The following is a 21643-nucleotide window of genomic DNA, read 5'->3' as shown; positions in this document are numbered from 1 at the left end:
ACATAGAAGATGTATTTGCTCTATAAGACTAAAGCAAGAAAATAATTACGAAACCTCTTGTTTCTTTAAGAGAACTACTATAAATAGTATAGAAAAGGCCCTTTTAAATGTACGTGACAAATTGGAAAGTGCTTTTGATGATTTACTAGTGCATAAATTTAGATGCCCAGAGTTTGCAGCAGCTTCTCTCTTATATCACCATTACAACACTTCCCGGCTGTGCTCTGACCTTCTTCAGCCTGCCATAGATGCGTTGTGTGGATCTACAGCATCCAAAATCTGTGCTCACATCCTAACTGGTTTTATTTGTGTCAATAGTGTCAATTATGAATATGTGGAATGACATTGATGTTGATTTGGGATCCATAATAGGTCTCTATGACTGAATTAGACCAGAACACTCAGGTGCAAAGCAATGAACTGTTAAAGGCTATGTACACCTTTTTAAAAATAGTTGTTTCTTGAAATAAAAATGTCTATCCGTGCTGTCTATTTTTAATTTGTCAGGTCAGAGGCACAGACAGGTTTAGTGACCGCTGGTTCACGCAGGATCGAGCGGTTACCGATCACATCTAAGGGCCTGTTCACATCATCGTTCATTTCCGTTCCGGGGTTCCGTCCGAGGTTTCCGTCGGGTGAACCCCGCAACGGAAAGTGAAAGTGAAAGCACAGCTTCCGTTTCAGTCACCATTGATCTCAATGGTGACGGAAACCTCGCTAATGCTTTCCATTCGTCGCCATTCCGGCTGGTTTCCGGTTTTCCGACGGAATCAATAGCGCAGTCGACTCCGCTATTGATTCCATCGGAAAACCGGAAACCAGCCGGAACGGAAAACATTAGCGAAGTTTCCGTCACCATTGAGATCAATGGTGACTGAAATGGAAGCTGTGCTGTCGGTTTTTACTTTCCGTTGCAGGGTTCACCCGACGGAAACCTCGGACGGAACCCCGGAACGGAAATGAACGGTGATGTGAACAGGCCCTAAGTTCATAACTTAGATGTGATCGATAACAGGTGGATCCTGCGTGTACCGCTGTCACTGAACCCGTCAGTGCCACTGACCTGACGGATTCAGGTCACAGCGCATGATACAGCTGCTCTTCATACAGAATACAAAGCAGCTGTATCTCAAAAAGTAAAAATAATTTCTAATAAGTATTTAGAAAGTTGCACAAAACACACTGATAGACATTTTTATAATAATAATAAAAAAATTAAAATAAATCAAAGGTGTACATAGCCTTTAAAGTGTATACTGTCTTTTTTTTGTGTACACGAAAAGGTATTTTAAATAATACTACCAGTACTTCTCCTTTTAGGGTGCCCACAGACAATAATATAGGAGAATCCGACACAAGCAGAATGTCTTTCAGCCAACAATTCATTCATTTTATGTGTATGGCATTCTTTATGTAGCTTTAGGTTCTGCAGATAAATAATAGAGAATTCAGTGTTCGGGTTACTATCAGGAGGGGATGTACCGCTGACCAAGAATAATTTTTAGGTCACCATCGAGTTTCGATATTTTACAAGCTAGCGATTTCTCACACGTTTACACTGGCCAATGATTGTGAACGTTTACGAGATATTACGATTCTTTTTACACAATTAATGCCCCATGTAAAAGGCCTGTTAACATCAGCGTTCGGTTCCCGTTGATGGGTTCCGTCAGACCTTTCCGTCGGAGGAACCCATCAACGGAGAGGCAAACGGAAACCATAGCTTCCGTTTGCATTACCATTGACTTAAATGGTAATGCTTCCGTTGTTAATGGTTTCCGTTTGTCTCGATTCCGTAAGGTTCTAGTTTTTTTTTTGCGCAAACAATAGCGTAGTCGACAGCACTATTGATTTAGTAGAAAAAAAAATAGGAAACCTTTGCTGAACGGACACATACGGAAACCATTAGCAACGGAAGCATTACCATTGAAATCAATGGTAATGCAAACGGAAGCTATGGTTTGCGTTTGCCTTTCCGTTGTTGGGACTAATAGGGCTGACGGAACCCATCAACTGAAACCGAACACGGATGTGAACACACCCTTAGTTACATCTAGAGGGGAGTGTCTTATGAAAACCAGGGCACCTGCGGAACTCTTCGCATGCATTGTTGAAATGAAGTATCCTTTTTTTTTTTTGTCGTCTTGCAGCTGCCATGCAGAATTCACACGTTTTAAACTCTGAGACCCCTGCTAAAGATCGTGAGATCCGGAGTCTAAAGACAAAGATTGAAATTCTCCAAAAGAAATTAGCAGGTGTGTGCATTGTATGGTAATTCCTATGTACTTTCCATTATATCAGAGTTATATTTTGTGCTACAAAAAAAAAATAGCCTGTAAAAACTTGGAGTTATTGTGTAAATTCTCAACTACTTCAATGCCAGGATTTCTCCCACTTAATGACCAGATACAGTTGAGCAATTTTAGTACATCCGGTGTTAATTGCCGTAACTTTCTTTTTTTAATTTAATTTTTATTTATTTTTTTGGCGATCCATGGCATCTTATTTATGCACAGATATTTTTTTTTCGTTCTGTGCCTTATTCGGAACAACATTTTTTTTAAACTTAATAGCAAAAATTGTAGTATAATATCTAAAAATTGTTTCGCATTTCCGGCATGGTAATTTCTTCATATTGCACAGAATTTTGGGTGTATTTCTTTTTTACAGTTTTACTATTTAACTGTAGCTACCATAACGTGGACCAGCCTGACCATTAAAGATGGTCCGATGTGGTAATATTCTCTTCAGCCATTTGCATTATCTTTAGGAAGTTGAGAAGGTTTGTGTCCTGGAGAGATGAGTAGCAGCGTCCTAGTTAGTGCAGTCCCATTTTCATTCCTTGTGGGCAGTGTGAAACTTTGCTGAGCTCCCCTCAATGGAGGGGGGAATCGGCTATGGTCGTATTCCCTTCAATAGTATATGGAAAAGGGTGAGAAGGATGAACATACAAGGGCTGTGACTTGCAGCACCATAGTCTAGGGATATAGGGATAACAAGTAATTACCAATTACATCTAGGAAAGTATGTTTAAAGCTAATTTGCTAGTTTACTTAACAGAAAAATCCACAGATGAGGAGACCATATCAGGAGCACAAGTTCAGTCCTTGGAGAAACAGGTTAAGACTTTGAAACAAGATAAAGATCGATATACTAAGGTAATTGCTGGAAGCTCCGTTCACTTTGATGACCAATTTGTGGCGTTGAGCTTGACAAACCATAACATAAATATTACTGTATGTATGGCTTCAGTCATCCGGCGCTCTACTCTTTCATTACAGGATCTCTCTGAATTGTTGGAACAGCTAAAGTCTCAGGGAGAAGAATTAAGGTTGGCTTTTGAGAAGCAGAGAAAAACTCAGGATGAGCTGCGTGGTATAGAGGACAAGTGTGAAGGACTAAGTACTCAAAATAGTAGATTGTCTCGTAGACTGAAAGATAAAGAAGATGAGGCAGAAGCGGCAGCAGAAAAAGTGAGGACCCTCAGGAAGGATCTGCATAAAGCAGAGGCCACTAGAAGGGAGGTAGGAACATATGCTTATTTAGAAATTTTTTGATACTATACATCTTGCTCTTTTTTGAAGTGGATGTGTTTTTCTCATGCATTAAATATATTTTGTATTAAATCCTTTAATGGGTGTAGACAGTGGATAATGTTTTTATATTATGTAATTTATTATCACTTGTTTTTTCTAGGCAGAATCACTAGTGGAGGATCTGACCATAGAAGTGGAAAGACAAATGAAGTTGGTAGAGAGAAGTGAAGCACAAGCGGCCCAGTCTTTGGAAGACCTGGAAAGAGTAAAGGTAAAATGTGTGACACAAGCAGATGAAGAGTCTTCAAGTTCATGGTTTAAAGAGTACCTTTCACCTGCCCATACATGTGCATCATGTAATAGGCAGGGCTGTGCAAAGCCGGTCTCACTATAATTTTTTTTCCTATCTTTCTCCGTTAGATATCGGTGCCGTTATATTTGGCGCCCGATATTTAAATAACCCCCTGAACTGACAATGAGGCGTGTAATTGGCAAGGGGGCATGTAACATCGCTGTGACACTGTCCAATCCGCTACGGACAGTGTCACAGCAAGAGCTGGAGAGCGTGTGTGCCCGCGCAGCTCCGCTGCCACCGCGCAACAGAATAGAAGAATGTGAATTATTCTTCTGTTCCATGGCAGCAGGAGTATCTTCGGCAGTGGCATTGGAGCTTTGCGCCCATGCGTGCGGGTGCGTGCACGCTCTTACTCTTCAGCTCTCGGCACACAAGACTGTGCGATCTCTCGCGAGAGATCAGTCTTGTCGTCCTTGTCTGCCGAGAGCTGAAGAGTGAGTGAGAGCATGCTCGCACAGCTCCGATCTGCGCGTGTGCACACGCTCTCCTCCAGCTCTTGCTGTGACACTGTCCGTAGCTGATTGGGCAGTGTCATAGCGATGTTACACACCCCCTTGCCAATTACACGCCTCATTGTCAGTTCAGGGGGTTATTTAAATATCGGGCGCCAAGTATAATGGCAACGATATCTAAATAACAGAGGGGGATAGGATTTTTTTTTTAAAGTGCCCCAGGGTTTGTGCAGGCCTGTCTATTACACTCTGCATAGAAAGAATGATGGACTGCACTCCTAGACAGGAATATTCAGATTCTATAAGAGTTCGGGATGGATATCCCACTCAGCTGCACATGTATGGGTCGGTGAAAGGTTCTCTTTAATCAAATAATTTTGACATTTAGTGCAGGTTTCTTAACATCTACAGTGGGTGCCTTCTAGAGTGAAGAGTGAAGCATGTACTCATAGTTGTGCAATTCTGTCTATTAATCTATAGGTACAGCAGGTTGTTGCTTCTCCCGTCATCAGTGGCTCACTTCATAACTACGAGATGACCCAGCAGAAAATTGATCTTGAAAGACGGAGCCAGCAGCTAGAGACAGAACTTTCTCAACTGAGAGGAGATTTTTCACGTCAGGAGGCAGAACATGCCAATGAGACCAAGTTACTCCGCAGAGAACTTGGAGAGAAGGAGGAGAAACTGATATCCTTAAAACATGAATTGGAAGGAATACAGGAGACCATTGGCAAAACAAGAAATGCTAGGTAAATATTCTAATTGTACCTTCTGTGCTTATGTAGTTCTGTAATTCTTCCACTTCCTACATATAATTTCTAATATTCATCTTTAGTCGTAATCTCTTTGAGAGCTTATTAATTAAAAGATGTTTGCACAGAAAATTTAAATCCTTCTTATTCCCCCACTCAGTGCTCTTGCACAAGAGGAGGAACTTCATAACATACAAAATGCAAATGAACGGGAGAAACATCAACTTAAGGAAGAGAACCGAAAACTTCAGGAAGACATGGCTAGGGTGAGAGACTCTATTGTTGACACCTCTATTATATTCTATCAGCATCTTCAAGTCCATTTTTTATTGAGAGGATGAGGCTTTGATTACTGTTGTCATTTGGTAAGATTATTTAAAATATTCTGTCCTTATCTAGTTAAAGACGATATCCGAGAAGCTGTCAGCTTCTCAGAAGCAACTGGAAGAAGAAGTCCGAGTATTGGAAGATAAGAAAGAGACATTAGCCAATTGGGAAGCCCAGATAACAGACGTTCTTCAATGGTGAGCCATCTTTTTTCCTTATTACAGTTTACAGTGAAACCTTGCTAAAAGACCGCTTCTTTGAGAAAACCACATCTCATCGAGAACAGATTATTCTGTGTGATGGATTTTAAATTCTTCTATATTCCGTGTGTATTCTTCTTTGAGAAGACCAACACTCAACAAGACTATTTTGACTGAAATTGTGGTTGGAAATCACGGTTCTTTGTGGAAAATTGTTAGGGACAGAGAACACATACGGGTATGTATATGGCAAAAAAGTCAATAGACACGAGATATAATAAAGCGTATAAATTTATTAACAGAGTATACTCCACAAAGATCTAATAAAAACACTTAAAAAAGCAGATGGCTGCTAGGACTGGTTCAAATGGGGGATGCCGCCCTGATAAGCAGTCCAATACACAAAACCCCAAAAACAAGAACCTACCTTGATACCCCTCATGTAATGGTAACAAAAGGTAAGGACACAAGTGAAAAGAATATTGCATCAGACCATATGAATGAAGTCCTAAAGCATTATAAAGTGTCCATACAGAGGGGTGGTAAAGGTATGAAACGCCCCACGCGTATCGCCACAACGTGGCTTCCTCAGGGGTCAATTATTTTTTAGCAAATAGCAATTCATTGACAAGACACATAGCAGAGTTGGTCCAACACCGCTTTCTTACCTCATAAAATGGAGTGTAGGCCCCCTCACTTTGATCAGTTTTTATACCCTTTTTACACAAAGGACAATAAATCTGCAAAATGTTGACATAATTGATATTACTAAGGCCCCATGCACATGACTGTATTTTCATCTATCCGTAAATACGGATCCGTAGTCATCCGTAACTTATCCATATATACCGAAGGTTGTCCGTAAATATGGTCCGTATTTCATCCGTATTTGATCCGTATATACAGATCCGTAAAAAAAGAGGAAGACTACAAATGATGTCACTAACATGTTGCTTAGCAACGCTTCCTTAACCTCTTAACGCCGAAGGACGGATATATCCGTCCTCTGAAGCTGCTAGTTCGCGCAGGACGGATATATCCGTCCTGTGATCGCACGGGTACTGATACTGTACCCACGCGATCAGCAACAGGAGCACGGCTGTTATACACAGCCTGGCTCCTGCTGCAACTGCCGGAATCGAAGCGCGCTCCGATTCCGGCAGTTTAACCCATTAAATGCCGCTGTCAATAGTGACAGCGACATCTAATGTGTTTGACAGAGGGAGGGAGCTCCCTCTGTCACCCCATCGGCGCCCCCGCAAAGAAATCGCGGGTCGCCGTCGGGTTTTCTTGGCAGCCCAGGACCTAACAAAGACCCCCAGGTCTGCCTTCAGCAAATGCCTGTTAGGCCATTCCGGAGGCATGACCTAATAGATTGCCTGTCAGTTTTACACTGACAGGCAATAATGCTTTGGTATACTAAGTATACCAAAGCATTATATATGCGATCAGCAGATCGCATAGTGAAGTCCCCTGGTGGGACTAAAAAAAAAAATGTAAATCGGTTAAATAAAGTTTGTGAAAAAAAGAAAATGAAATGACAGTGAAAATCAAATAAAACTACTTTTTTTTTGCCCAAAAAATTGTTTTATTTAGTAAAAGTGTCAAAACAAATAACACATGCACATATATGGTATCCCCACGATCGTAACAACTTGGACAATAAAATGAACACATTAATTAAACCGCCGGATGAACGGCGTCCAAAAAAACACGCAAAAAACAACAGCAAAATTCTTTCTTTTCTCCCATTCCCCCCATAAAAAATGTAAATAAAAATGTATCTATAAGTCCTATGTACCCCAAAATAGTACTAATGAAAACGACACATTGGCCTGCAAAAATCAAGCCCACATACGGCCACATTGACAGAAAAATAAAAAAATTACGTCTCTTGGAATGCGGCGATGCAAAAACAAGTAATTTATTTCTAAAAGGCTTTTTATTGTGCAAACGTAGGAAAACATATAAAACCTTTACATATTTGGTATCCCCGTAATCGTGCCGATCCATAGAATAAAGTGAACATGTTATTTACGCTGCATAGTAAACGGCGTAAATTTATAACGTGAAAATCAATGCTGGAATAGTCGTTTATTTTCTATTCTCTCCTAAAATAAAGTTAATATATTATAAGCATCTAAAAATGGTACAATTACAAAATTCAACTCGTCCCGCAAAAAAACAAGCCCTTATACGGCTATGTCAGCGGAATAAAAAAAAAGCTACGACTCTTGGAATGCGACCGTGAAAAAACGAAAAATAATCCTTGGTCATTAACGCGCAAAATGACCCGGTCATTAAGGGGTTAAATATGGATGGTTTACGGATGCATATCCGTAGCCGTCCGTGTTTACGGAAACGCCCATAGGCTTCTCTGGTTGAGTACGTGCCGTAATTACGGAGGAAATATATACGGTCGTGTGCATTGGGCCTAACCGTTTCTATGCTGTCTTATCTTTCTATTGAAGACTCCAATACAGGTTGCAAATATGACAATACAGGTGAACTGTATGTTTACATCACATAAAATTGTATTTCTTCTGGGCATCATTGACAAGTCAAAGGTCACATAATTCACGCTAGAGGACACTTGGTTAATACAAGAATTATCTCGCCCATGTAGAGTTAGGCTGGGTTCACACACCCTATTTACGGACGTAATTCGGGCGTTTTAGCCCCGAATTACGTCCGAAAATACGGCTCCAAAGCGTCGGCAAACATCTGCCCATTCATTTGAATGGGCTTTACGATGTTCTGTGAGCCGACGGTCATTTTTTATGAAACTGCCTGTAACTTCTTGAGACGTAATTGGAGCCGTTTTCCATTGACTCCATGGAAAAACCGCTCCAATTACGTCCGTAAAGGACGCAGCGAAAAGCGCCTGCACATGCCATTACGTCTGAAATTCCGGAGCCGTTTTCTCCTGAAAACAGCTCCGTAATTTCAGACGTAACGGAGGCTGCCGTGTGAACATACCCTTAGTATATAAGAAATGTTAATTTCTCCAAAAATACTGAAAAAAGACAAACTTACTCACAATGGCAGATACACACACCAATTCACATGGGGATGCAGACAGACTACAATGCTACATAGAGGGAGGTTGCACAGATGCAAAAATACTGCTGAAAACACACTTCAAGAGGGGGATGGCTGCTTAGTATAATCATTGCACACAGATATAGATATATCATTGCACTGATGCCCCTGTGTCCAGGTCAAATTTTCCATTTTTGATATGCACTTCTTTAACCCCTTCCTGTCATAAATAACTTTCAAATTTTAATTTTAGTTTTTTCCTCCCCACCTTCCAAAAGCCATAGCTTTTTTTATTTTTCCGTCGATCTAGTCCTATGAGGGCTTGATTTTTGAGGGACGAGTTGTAGTTTTTCATGGTGCCATTTATTGTGCCATAAAATTTACTAGGAGACCGAGAAAAAACTTGTTTGTGGGGTAGAAAATGAAAAAAAAAAACGTGATTCCTCCATTGTTTTTTGCGCTTTGTTTTTACGGAATTCACTGTGCAATTAAAACAACATGTTAACTTTACTTTGCGAGTCAATACGATTATGGCAATACCAAATAGGTATTGTTTCTTCTATATTTTACTACTTTTCTAAGTAAAAAACTAAGTGTAAAAAATTACATTTATTTTGTGTCGCCAAATTCTGAAAGCAATATATTATTTATTTTTTTCCGTCGATTAAGTGTCCAAATGAACAGTGACATCAGGGGCTCTCTGGGAAGCGGAATTCTCGACCAGTGCAATCTGACACTAGGGATTCCGCTCCTAGAGGAAGTTCGGGTGGCGCTATCTACAGTGGGGGGGGGGGGTACGATGCGATCTGCAGGGGGTTTGGCACTATCTACAGCGGGGATGGAGAGACTGCTAGGAGAAGAATCCTCGGCCAGAGCGCTGGCTGGGGATTTCGATGCTGGAGGGAGCTTAGGTGCCACTATCTACAGAGGGTTTTGCGTTATCTACAGGGGGTTGTGTGTGGCGCTATCTACAGTGGGGGATGTATTTTGGGGCTCGCAAAGCCCCGGCAGACATGAGTGCAGCGCTACTCACACTGAAGCAGCACTGCATTCATTAAACCCGTTCCAGGCTGTCAACGTCCATATACGTGACAACTGCACGGGGCATCGGCAGTTGGAACGTATATAGCCGTATGGCAGTCGTGAAGGTATTAAAGTCTGTAATGTAGTCAGAACTAAGTGCTAGGATAAGGTTATCAGATCTTAAGTGACTAAAGGTTGCCATAGGCCCAAATATTTAGCTAAGATCAAAAAAACTTTTCAATATTGAAACCTTTAGACTACATTCATGCCAAGATATCATGACTGAACCTATATAGCAGACTAGTGTAGTTCTATTTAGTAATAGGCACAATCCTTCAACAATACATCCATGGCACATGTTGCATCTACTAAGTTTTTGTAATGTATCAGTGGTGTGACCATGGGCGTGCACTAAAATGAATGGAAGACTGTTTGCACAGAGGGGAAGAGTGGCCAAGATATGGGCTGGTGACTGGGAAATCCCCATGGCATCCACGTAGGAGATGGAGTTTGTCAACAATTTCCTGGTGCTGAGTAAACAGAGAAGAAATGGTTGCGCATTTACATCTGATATTCTACATACATATTATTCTTTTTATTTTGTAGGGTGAATGATGAGAAACAGTCACGTGTGTACCTACAAGCCTTGTCAGTCAAAATGACAGAAGAGTTAGAGGCTCTGAAAAGTTCTGGAAATCAAACACCATCCAGCAAGACAGGGGTAAGGAATGGTGGCAGTTCTCAAGTTGTTTTTCAGTTGGGTGAAAACTCACTGGAAGACTGTCTTAAGGCCCTTTTAATCAGGCGAGCAAGCTCTGGGACGAATGCCCTTTCCCGATCATTGGCCTTTGTAAACAGGGCAGCGAACAGCTGATGAATGAGCAAACCATAGTTTGTCGGCTGATCACATACTTGATGCGGCCCAAAAAAATGGTTGCTGGACAGCAGCACGAGTAAACAGGGGATGGGCTGCGAACGAGATGCAATTGTATGGGGACGAACGATCGTATTAATGATTGTTCATCCCCGTACATGTGATCATTTCTCCGTTTGAATAGATCAACATGTTGTATTATCGATTTGCGCTCGGCCTGTGTAAAAGGGCCTTTAGTCTAGACAAGGATTTTCTAACCTTCACCAAATGTAATCTGGTATGATAATTGGAACATGCTAAAATAAGCTATCATTTTATTGCTTTTCTGAGTGTATACAATATGTATTCATTCTTACTTTTTCAGGAGAGCCAATGGAAAGCACGAAGGCTGCAGAAACTAGAGGCTTCAGCACGGCTTGAGCTCCAGTCTGCTCTTGAAGCAGAGATCCGAGCAAAGCAAAGTATCCAGGAGGAACTGCATAAACTCAAGTCTGAGAGCCTTGAAACTGACAGGTGCTGACTGTCATATTGTGTATTACATGTAGGGACCATTGCGATAAGTTTGTAAAAAAATTTATATGCCAAAATAATGTAAATAACGCAGTAAGATTGTGGTAAGGAGGCTAATGTATGGTTTATCTTATGGCTTTAGAAAAGTACAAGAGGCAGATGAGGAAAACAAGAAGTTGAGAGTGGAAATAGAGATGTTGCGCGAGGAAGCAAAGACCAAAGGGACAGCAGGTAACAGCGGGTTATCTCTGGTGATAAAATGATGGTCATGATAAACCTCTGTCTTCAATGTGACTTTTCTGTTTTTCAGAAAACAAGCCACAGCGCTCTCTTATTCCATTTTTATCATTCCGTTCTGAGGTATGAATGACTTTTTCAATTGTAAATAATGTCTATCAACAATGAGCATCCTTGAATACTGATACTTTAGTTAACCGTAGCTGGAAATATATAGGGAGACTTCCATCTTCCATAATTGGCAGTAGGGGAGCCTTGGCGTGGTTGGTCGAACTGTTTTTGGAAGTTTGTCAAGTGATGATTTCATTTTTCCAACAGAAGGATGTGGTCACTTCAGAAAACTCAGAACAACCCCAAGTGTTGAGCAATGTCATATTGAGAAGAGGAGACAGAACTGATGTGAGTATGAGTCCACCAGTACTGATGTGAGTATGAGTCCACCAGTACTGATTGTATACTTCTATTGGGGATTGGATAAAGTTTTCTGACCAGACAAGAGGAGCAGTATTTACCAGTATTTGTGGCATGAAATCTGAATGTCCTTACAACCTGCTTTTTTTTTTTTATTCCACGCACCAGATTTTATACTACAGCATCTTTAATTGTAAACTAGAATCATATCCCTGGACCCCCAGATATGCCAGGTTAAGAGACTACGGCATCCAAGCGGGCATTAAAGGGAGAGATGGCTGCGCGAATCTGCAACACTCTACATACTAGTCCTCGGGCATTATGGAAACAGCCGAGCTAGCTTGCGCGGCTGTTTTTGTAATTCATGTAGACAGGGTGGTTCTGGTGGGAAAACCACTTTTAAGTGAATCACTTGTACATGTACTGTACCTTTTGTAAGTTGAATGTCATCAGGACAGTGTTTTAAGCTGTTTAGCTATTTCAACTCACTGTTAACAAACCGAGATCCTAAAAATGGTGGGGTACTTCAAACACAAAGTACTAGAATAATTAATAAGTTGCGTAACCATATAAAAACCTTTAGCTAGTTTTGATAAACTTTATGTGATGATGAGTATGTTATTCTTGTCCTTGCAATGCATAATTTGTACTGAAAATTTTTTCAATAAAAACATTGTTGATTAAAAACCTTTAGCTAAACTTCCAAGACTTGATCCCTAGCTTTGTAGTCTTACACAGCATATCGTCGTTACTTATTGCTTGCTAATACATGAAAGCAATTACGTAATGAGTCTCTAAAATGATTACTGTAAACTACATCAAACAATGGTAATAATGTTTAAAAAAAAATGTTGTCCTTTTCCCAGTCTGTCAAAAATAAAGCCAACAGGAAATCTGCCGGTATCATAGAATGTATAGAAGAGACCTCCGACAAGGTATTGTTGTAGTACATTTTTTTTTACTACTTTTACATTACAACATGTCTTCATCTATTGACCCGAAATAGATCTCTGCACATATTCCTTATAAATATGCAATCTTCCTTTCCCTGCAGTTCCCAGGATTTGTGCTGGGGGTGTGGTTTTTAGCTGATGTTGAATTATGACATTAGGGCATATTTGCTTTTTGGTTATTCCCTTTATATGTGAAACCCTTCAACTGTGTTCCCTGAAAGTATGATATATTTTTTAAATGGTGTATTTGTTGGTTCAGTTCTCTTTATATTATTTACTGTTACAGCCTAAGACACACACCTTTAAAGTGAAAAGCTTTACATCACCAACAAAATGTCTCCGCTGTACATCTGTCATGGTTGGACTTATGCGGCAAGGATTGTGCTGTGAAGGTGAGAGCTAATTAGTTATTTTAGATATGTTGATGTTTTGTAATGGAGTGATTTAGAACAGCAACCTTTTTGGCACTCTAGCTGTTGTGAAACCACAGCTCCCAGCATGCACTGACAGCCAAAGGCCTTTTTATTCCAGCCAAAGGCTGTCAAGGGCATGCTTGGAACTGTAGTCTCACCACAGCTGGCATGCCGAACCCTTATTTAGAACTAATGTACTTTTGTATCTGTAGTGTGCGGATATATGTGCCATGTATCCTGTTGTGACGGTGCCACCATTTGCCCATCCCCTCCAAGTCAAAATAAGAGGATTCTTGGAGTAGACCCGAACACTGGCAGCGGCACTGCTCTGGAAGGATACTTATCGGTTAGTTCAATACCTTCAGTAATAATTATTATTACTTTTTATTGTTTTCACCAAGAAGAAAAGTGGAGATCTGTACTTGATATTTCACACTTGCGGCTCTACAGACCATGGTGTTTATGTCCAATCTTCATGCAATTGGGTCAAAGGAGGCACTTATTTGTTCTGTTGAGGACCATGCTCCATTTTTCTGTTTATATCATATAACTGCCTTTAAAATATACCGCTGCTTGGTCTATAAACAGGTTAACAAGTAGTGGTATATAGAACAGAAATGTATAAAATTAATCATATGAAGAGGTCACATTCGTTACGTCCATTGGTATTGCTCAGAAAACCAATTTACAATAAGAGCATATGTTGTACTGTGATATGACCAGGTCCTTTCTTTATTTTGTATATTCCAATGGTATATTGCCCATCAATATCAATCCGATCACTGCTTCAATTTCCTGACCTGAGAAATTAAAGGTAGAAAATGGTTGCTTTAGGCAACTTATTTTTTTGTTAAATCTAATTTAGGCTTTAAAACCCACTTTGATTTATGTCACAATATGTGCCTTAAAGGATCTCAAAGTATGCAAAAAGTATCTATTAAAAACATACTTAACTTTTCAGGTGACTTTCAGAATAAGCTGTCATATGTGTGTACATGAGGAGAATACGATTTCAGGCCATTATATGACTTGTATATGGATTATTTTTTTTAGCAGTTTTCCCCTCTGTAGACTATCTCTAATTCTTAATTTTCCCTGAGCTAATGGGTTGATCCTAAGGCCCTGTTCACCCAATGGATTTTGCGTGGCGTGGCGTGTCCCGCTGCAAAATCCACTGCAGAATAATTCCTGACTCAGGCAGGAATATTCCTCCCATTGACTTGGGGGGGGGGGGGGGGGTTCGGACAGAATCTGCCCAAAGATCGAGCAGGACACTTCTTTTTCCGGCTATCTGAAAAAAACTGTTTGCAGGAAAGATAAGCTTTCGACTCCCATTGAAATGAATAGGTGGAGGAATTTTGCGGCGAAATCCGCCACAATATTTCTGCCGTGTGAACAGGACCTAACTGCTATCATGTCTGCCGTGCACTGATCACACATCCTGCTCTCCTATCTCTATCTTTCACATATATAGATACAGCAGAAACATGGAGAACATTATACAGCAATAATGAGCAGTTTAGCTAAGAATTCAATGCTCGGACGAGATATAAATCTTACTAACAGCCTGTATCTCTTTTCTATGGTATCTCCTTCTCCTTCTCCCTCTTCCCTTCCCATCTCCATAAATTTTTATAGGCAAGGCCTGTGTCTCTCCCTCCCTCTGTTCCTGTTCCCTCCACATATACTTGTGTGGACTTCAGCATCTTTGTCTGTACCTCCTTTCTCTTGCCCCCCTCCCCTCTCCGTAGGCGTCTATGGGCAGCAGCGTCTGTGTCTCTCTTTTCCCCTCTCCCTAGACTACTTTGGACAGCAGTGTCTTTCTCTCTCTGCTCCTGTTCTCTCATCCTGCTTCCCCATCTCTCTCCAATAGACTTCTATGGGCAGCAACGTCAGTGTCTCTTTCTCTGCTTCCTCATCCTGCTCCTCCTCACCTCTCTATAGAATTCTTTAGGCAACAGTGTCTTTCTCTCTCTGCTCCTGTTCCCTCATCCTGCTCCTACCTTCTCTCTCTCCATAGACTTATATTGGCAGCAACCTCAGTCTCTCTCTCTCTCTCTCCTCCCCCTCCCCTGTCCATAGATTTCTATAGGCAGGCTGTGCTCACACTGGAGTGTGATTTTGCTCTTCCTGCAGTCCGTCTCCTCTGTTCTGTAACCAGAGACAGATTTTACATGACAATAGGGAGTGGACATCAGATTACAGGAAGTGAGAAATCTAGTGGCAGTTGTTTGAAAGTGTCCATTTAAGAAGGCTGATACATTATAATAAAAATAAGTTCAAATTCATTGCTATGCTTTTTTTTTTATAATTTGGCAACTATACATTTATACATTTTCCCTATTAGAAGATTGTGTGAATCAAATATTTTTTTATTTTATTGTTGTTCAGATCCCTAAGCCAGCTGGCGTTAAGAAGGGATGGCAGCGAGTCTATGTGATTATAAGTGACTTCAAGATCCTTGTGTATGATTCCAGCTCCCAGGGTAATACCACTATCTTACAGGTCATCGATATGAGGTGAGTATCCCCATGGCCCATGCTTGTTGTATACTCCTTTCTAATTTCAGCTGTAAGACCTACTTCACACAGAGTTTTTTGCTGGCAGAAAAATCTGCCTTTAAATTCCTTCAGCAATTTTGGGGCAGATTTTGTTCTGCCTGCACTTTCTTTGCAGTGTTTTTCGGCCACGGCTATTGAGCCTGGCAGGCAAAAAAACAAAAAACGCTACGAAAACCGCTTTCTGTGCCTTCGCTCAGTGGGAGGTCAGAGACGGGAACACGAGAAGAAAGAGCATGTCTTTTTTTTCTTTTTCTTCTTTCTTTCCCGCTAGCGTTTTTACGGCTTGCAGGAAAAAACCGCCTCCACCTCCGATTTGAAGTCAATGAGAGGCGATTCTGTATGTTTTTTTTTCACGGTTTCGGAGTCAAAAACAGCGCCAAAAAACTGTGTGAACATGGCCTAATGTGTCATTGTCTTGTGCCTTTTCCTGTGCAGAGATCAACGTTTTTCTGTCAGTTCTGTATTGGAGTCTGATGTCATTCATGCTAACCCCAAGGACATTCCTTGTATATTTCTGGTATGTAATGAAGACTTTTAATTTCAAGATTTAAGATTTTAACCGAATGTCAATCTATATTTATTCTTTAGTTATATATGAGTGACAACCAATATATGTGCCATGACTGCTTCCACAGGCCATGTGACCCAGCTTTACTGGACTTCTTGATAATAATGTAGTGATACATCCCCAGTTCCTGTATTTCGGCCTTCATGGTGGCCTCATTGATTATCGCTCAGCAATCCCAGAAACAGGTGGTACTAAGAAATGACTAAACTCAGGGACTTATATTTACTGGTGAATTTTTAATTTCTACTTCGGTGTCTATGTTCTCCAGCAAATTACCTAATGTTCTCTTTAGATTGAGTTCACGTTCTGATGAGTTTTTTATTGCTGATAGATCCAGTCATTGTTACCATTCCATCTATTGCAGGTGACCTCCTCACAGCTCAGCTCCCCGCTCACAATGTCCTCTCAGCTTCTGCTGGCGGAGACTTCCGAGGAAATGCTAAAATGGCTGCAAGTGCTGAAGGAACTCCAATCCCTCTTGCGGGAGCAGAGGCCACAGGATCGCTCTGTTCGATTGTTAAAGGAGGCATATGACAGTGCATTGCCCCTCATACGCACAACACTCTGTGCTGCGATCATGGGTAATATACCTTTTTATGGCATTATTACCATACTAGTGGGAGAACAGTAGAGAAACAAACTGGACCACAGGGTAGAATAAGATTGTTCTGCTTCTCTGTTATTCTGTTATGCACTGATGTTGTCCTGCGTTTAGGCTCTGTTCACATTTGTGTCAAAGGCTCCATTTGGAGTCTGTCGCAAATTCTGTCAGATTTGACAGGGTGATTAGCGCTGCATGCAGCGCTGTTATTCCCATTGAAATGACAGAAACCATGATGGAAACTGCGACGGACCCCATTTCAAGTCAATGGGGTCTGGCAGGCGCCAGTGGTCTTCATCGTACGACAGATTTGCCAAAACATTCTAAACGGAAGCCACGACGCATGTGTGAACAGATCCTTAAAGGGAGATTCCCAAAATCATGAATTATCACCTATCCAGAGAGTACATCTAAGGTACAAATGTATCTTTCAGATCAGGAAAGAATTGCATTGGGGACCGAAGAAGGACTTTTCCTGTTGCACATGAATAAAAATGGTGAGACTCTTTTTGTCTAAATGTTTGCAGCCCTGAGGAGGCTGTCAAATTTTTCGTACAAACCTTATAAAGATACCAATAAATATAGATCGATCCTGTTGAAGGAAGTCAGGAAAACTTTTCGAAATTTTTTTGGGGAAAGGACTCCCTGCTTTAATCTGACAGGATCTGATCCAGTCTTTGGCATACAATATACAGTATTCACACGACCTGTCTGTATGTGCACATTTTAGGTGTTTTGGAAAGCTGGGTGGCAACCCTTTAAAGGCTGTAATGGTTATTAGAGCTTGCCATTTTTATTAAACCGTATGAGATCCGCTGGCAATCTAATATGTTTGGTGGCATGCCAGTTGTTCCCCCGATGGGGGAGGGGTGGGTTTGGGTGAGGATCGACATGTTGGAATTTAACATGACATTATCAGTATAACTAAAATTTAGACCTTGAGAAGTGGCTGAAAAGAAGACATAACAAGGGAAATGTTCCCTACAGATTATAAGATGGATTTTATGGTGAAGCATATATAACTATTATATACCTAATTTGTAGTTGCATAAAGTAGGTGATCACAATATATGTTAAAAGGAACTTGATTATTAACCGGTTCAGGACCGGGCTATTTTGAGCCTTCAGGACCAGACACTGTTTAGCCATTTTTAGCACGCGTTAAACAGCTATAACTTTTTTATTTGTTGGGCTAGAGACGTGATTTTTGCAGTGTTTTTTTTCCGTAGACCATGCAGGTTTCTTTATTTATTTTTATCATTTGAATACACGTCCTTTTTGCTATTTTAGAATGTTTTGGCTGAAAGTTTGAAAATAATAGTAAAAAAAATAAGCTTTTTTACTTTTTAGCAATTTTTTTCTGCTAACATAGTTTTACCCTAAAATAGACCTTTTATTTGAGATAGTCATTGTCTACTATAAATTTATATATTACATGTCTATATTGGGGTAATTGAGTCATGGCTAGCGTTACTAAAATGATTGGCGGGGGGGGGAACAATGTTGTTTTGGGGGGCGTATTTTATGTATTTATCATTTAATATTGTTTTTACTTTTCTATTTTTTTCACTTATTTTTTTGTTATAGTCTGTCCCTCAAAGGTCAGAAAACCTTTGTGGGACTATATATATATATATATATATATATATATATATATATATATATATAATATTATTTTTATTTTTCTTCTTTTACACAATGTTTTTCCACTGTAACTGGCGGCCGTTACCTCTATTCATATACACAGCGCTCCTTGAGCGCTGTGTAAAAGAGATCAGAGAAGATAGAAACAGCGGACCTGACATTAAGAGACCTGACATTCAGCTGCTCGATTGCTCGGCCAGCAATCTAAGGACCCCGACCGCCGGACATATATACACAGCCGGCGGTCAGGAACCGGTTAACAAATCTGCCATATTGTGAGGAGGTTCTTACGCTTCTAAATGTGTCAGAACTAGGCTGGTATACCTCAATTTACTTAATCTTTTTGTATATTGCGTGTTTTTTTACATTTCCATTTTCTGTATTTGTAATTTTGCTTTAAACGCACAAAGTCATATCTCATATCTGTACATTTTGTTTAAACTAGAAATCACCCAGCTGGGAGATTGCAAGCGTGTGTTGTCTTTGCACTCCATCCCAGAAGTCCAGCAGTTGGCAGTCCTTTGTGGGAAGAGCCATAGTGTTCGTCTCTTCACCTGGGACCTCCCACCAGACTCTCCTGGAGTAAAGATCCCTGAAGCAAAGGGCTGTCAGGTCATTACAACCGGTTTGGTGTGCCAAGGCTCAACCAGTGTTCTTTGTGCTGCTTCCAAGCGTCAGGTTGTCTGCTTCCAATTAACCAACCGAAAAGGTCTTCCACGGCGGATTAAAGAATTCCAAGCCGCTGGAGTGGTACAGTGCATGGACATCTTGGGTGAACGACTATGCGTCGGATTCACATCTGGTTTTTCTCTTTATCCTCTTCTTAATGAAGGGGCCCCATTAAACTTTCCAAATCCAGATGATGCCAAGTTAACCTTCCTTTTACAAGCTGCACCTGATGCACTTTGTGCAGCTAGACTGGCACTTAGCGAGTATCTACTATGTTTCTCCACATTTGGAATATATGTGACCGCAGATGGGAAAAAGTCACGTTCACAAGAAATCATGTGGCCTGCACCTCCACTGGCTTGCTGTGAGTTTAATACACATTTTTCTGTAGACTTATTTGTATACAAATAATAACTAGAGATGTAGTTATATTGTTTGACATATCTTCTTGTCTACTAGAGTTCTACACCATCTTACCACGCTGTCTTTTCTCAGACATTGGTACTTTGGCATTTAAAATGTGGGTATAATGACAAATACAACGAAATTCTCACTGTTTTGTTAAAGAGGCTCTGTCACCAGATTTTGCAGCCCCTATCTGCTATTGCAGCAGATAGGCGCTGCAATGTAGATTACAGTAACGTTTTTATTTTTAAAAAACGAGCATTTTTGGCCAAGTTATGACCATTTTTGTATTTATGCAAATGAGGCTTGCAAAAGTACAACTGGGCGTGTTTAAAAGTAAAAGTACAACTGGGCGTGTATTATGTGCATACATCGGGGCGTTTTTACTACTTTTACTAGCTGGGCGTTCTGACGAGAAGTATCATCCACTTCTCTTCAGAACGCCCAGCTTCTGGCAGTGCAGACACAGCCGTTTTCTCGAGAGATCACGCTGTGTCGTCACTCACAGGTCCTGCATCATGTCGGACGAGCGAGGACACATCGGCACCAGAGGCTACAGTTGATTCTGCAGCAGCATCAGCGTTTGCAGGTAAGTAGCTACATCGACTTACCTGCAAACGCCGATGCTGCTGCAGAATCAACTGAAGCCTCTGGTGCCGATGTGTCCTCGCTCGTCCGACACGATGCAGGACCTGTGAGTGACGTCACAGCGTGATCTCTCGAGAACACGCTGTGTGTCTGCACTGCCAGAAGCTGGGCGTTCTGAAGAGAAGTGGATGATACTTCTCGTCAGAACGCCCAGCTAGTAAAAGTAGTAAAAACGCCCCGATGTAACACACACAATACACGCCCAGTTGGACTTTTACTTTAAACACGCCCAGTTGGACTTTTGCAAGCCTCATTTGCATAAATACAAAAATGGTCATAACTTGGCCAAAAATGCTCGTTTTTTAAAAATAAAAACGTTACTGTAATCTACATTGCAGCGCCGATCTGCTGCAATAGCAGATAGGGGTTGCAAAATCTGGTGACAGAGCCTCTTTAACTTCTCTAGTGGTATCATTTAATGACCACTTATTTATAAAACTATGAATTTGTAATTTAATTTGTAATAACCCATTTCTAAAGATTAAGCATATTATGGCTTTTGTGGCTTATTACTATACAGTTATTGCTTCTTTCTGCTTGGTTGGCAACAAAATGTGTGTTTGTAGACTGTGTTAATAAGAATGATCTCCCGAAAAGGACAATCCAGTAAAAATGCTCTTCTGATATATCATAGATACATGTGAGAAGATGACAATTGGTGAAGTCTGGGATCTCGGACCACTGCTGATTTCCAGAATGAATGGAGTCTATAGAAAGTTTAAAGGCTACGTGCACCTTTTTGAAGAAAAAATAAGTAATTTTTTTTTTTTTTAAACTTATGTTTTAATTATTTCAAACAACTTTTTAGATTGGCTTTAACTTAAAAAGTGATTTTACTTTTTAAGGTATAGCTTCTATGTATCCTTTATACGTAGAAGCTGTATCTTGTATACATAGAAGTTGTATCCTGCCATCGAAGCCGATTCCGTCAAGTCCGCTATGAACTTAGATGTGATCGTTATTAGCTGGGACCACCGGAGTCATCAGTGCAGCTAACCAGACTGAATCCTCTTTGACGGCAGGATACAGCTTCTATGTATACATGTTACATAGAAGCTGTATCTTAAAAAGTTAAAAAAAAAAATTAATTAAAGTCAATTTAAAGGTTGTATGAAATCACTAAAAACATTGGTTTATTAAGAAAAAATTATTTTGTTCAAAGATGTACATAGTCTTTAAAAGGGTTCTCCGGGAAAAGGGGAAAAAAATGACAGTATAAATAAAATTATAAATACGTTTAATTAGCAAAAGATGCTCGTTTTGTCTAGGAGGGTAGTCATTATGCTAAATTAAAATGTCTGTCATCACAGTACTCAGTCCTAAAATTCAGGATAGGTTGCCTGAGGACACACGGCTCAGACCTCCCCAGTTCAGGCTGATTGGCAGCAACTTCTAGTTCCTATCAGTAATCTTTCTTTTAACTACGCATTTCTACACAGAACACGTCTCTGTAAGCATTGGA

The 21643-nt window shown here is 40.5% G+C and overlaps 1 protein-coding gene across 1 annotated transcript in view; it reads left to right on the top strand.

Moving 5' to 3' along the window:
- CDC42BPG (CDC42 binding protein kinase gamma) overlaps nucleotides 1-21643 on the top strand; it is a 227571-nt gene that overhangs the window by 148847 nt on the left and 57081 nt on the right. Inside the window, exons 11-30 of the mRNA XM_075838724.1 lie at nucleotides 2151-2255; nucleotides 3061-3158; nucleotides 3282-3524; nucleotides 3697-3807; nucleotides 4824-5092; nucleotides 5256-5361; nucleotides 5495-5619; nucleotides 10294-10408; nucleotides 10926-11074; nucleotides 11214-11302; nucleotides 11382-11431; nucleotides 11627-11707; nucleotides 12586-12654; nucleotides 12959-13064; nucleotides 13298-13431; nucleotides 15477-15604; nucleotides 16082-16163; nucleotides 16579-16795; nucleotides 17250-17312; nucleotides 18905-19492. Of these exons, the coding sequence (XP_075694839.1) occupies nucleotides 2151-2255; nucleotides 3061-3158; nucleotides 3282-3524; nucleotides 3697-3807; nucleotides 4824-5092; nucleotides 5256-5361; nucleotides 5495-5619; nucleotides 10294-10408; nucleotides 10926-11074; nucleotides 11214-11302; nucleotides 11382-11431; nucleotides 11627-11707; nucleotides 12586-12654; nucleotides 12959-13064; nucleotides 13298-13431; nucleotides 15477-15604; nucleotides 16082-16163; nucleotides 16579-16795; nucleotides 17250-17312; nucleotides 18905-19492 (2928 nt within the window). The remainder of the gene's footprint in view (nucleotides 1-2150; nucleotides 2256-3060; nucleotides 3159-3281; nucleotides 3525-3696; nucleotides 3808-4823; nucleotides 5093-5255; nucleotides 5362-5494; nucleotides 5620-10293; nucleotides 10409-10925; nucleotides 11075-11213; nucleotides 11303-11381; nucleotides 11432-11626; nucleotides 11708-12585; nucleotides 12655-12958; nucleotides 13065-13297; nucleotides 13432-15476; nucleotides 15605-16081; nucleotides 16164-16578; nucleotides 16796-17249; nucleotides 17313-18904; nucleotides 19493-21643) is intronic.

The sequence above is a fragment of the Rhinoderma darwinii genome, chromosome 9 (genome assembly GCF_050947455.1).
Source record: "Rhinoderma darwinii isolate aRhiDar2 chromosome 9, aRhiDar2.hap1, whole genome shotgun sequence".
Taxonomy (NCBI): Eukaryota; Metazoa; Chordata; class Amphibia; order Anura; family Rhinodermatidae; genus Rhinoderma; species Rhinoderma darwinii.
This window is presented reverse-complemented; position numbering and strand designations above follow the sequence as displayed.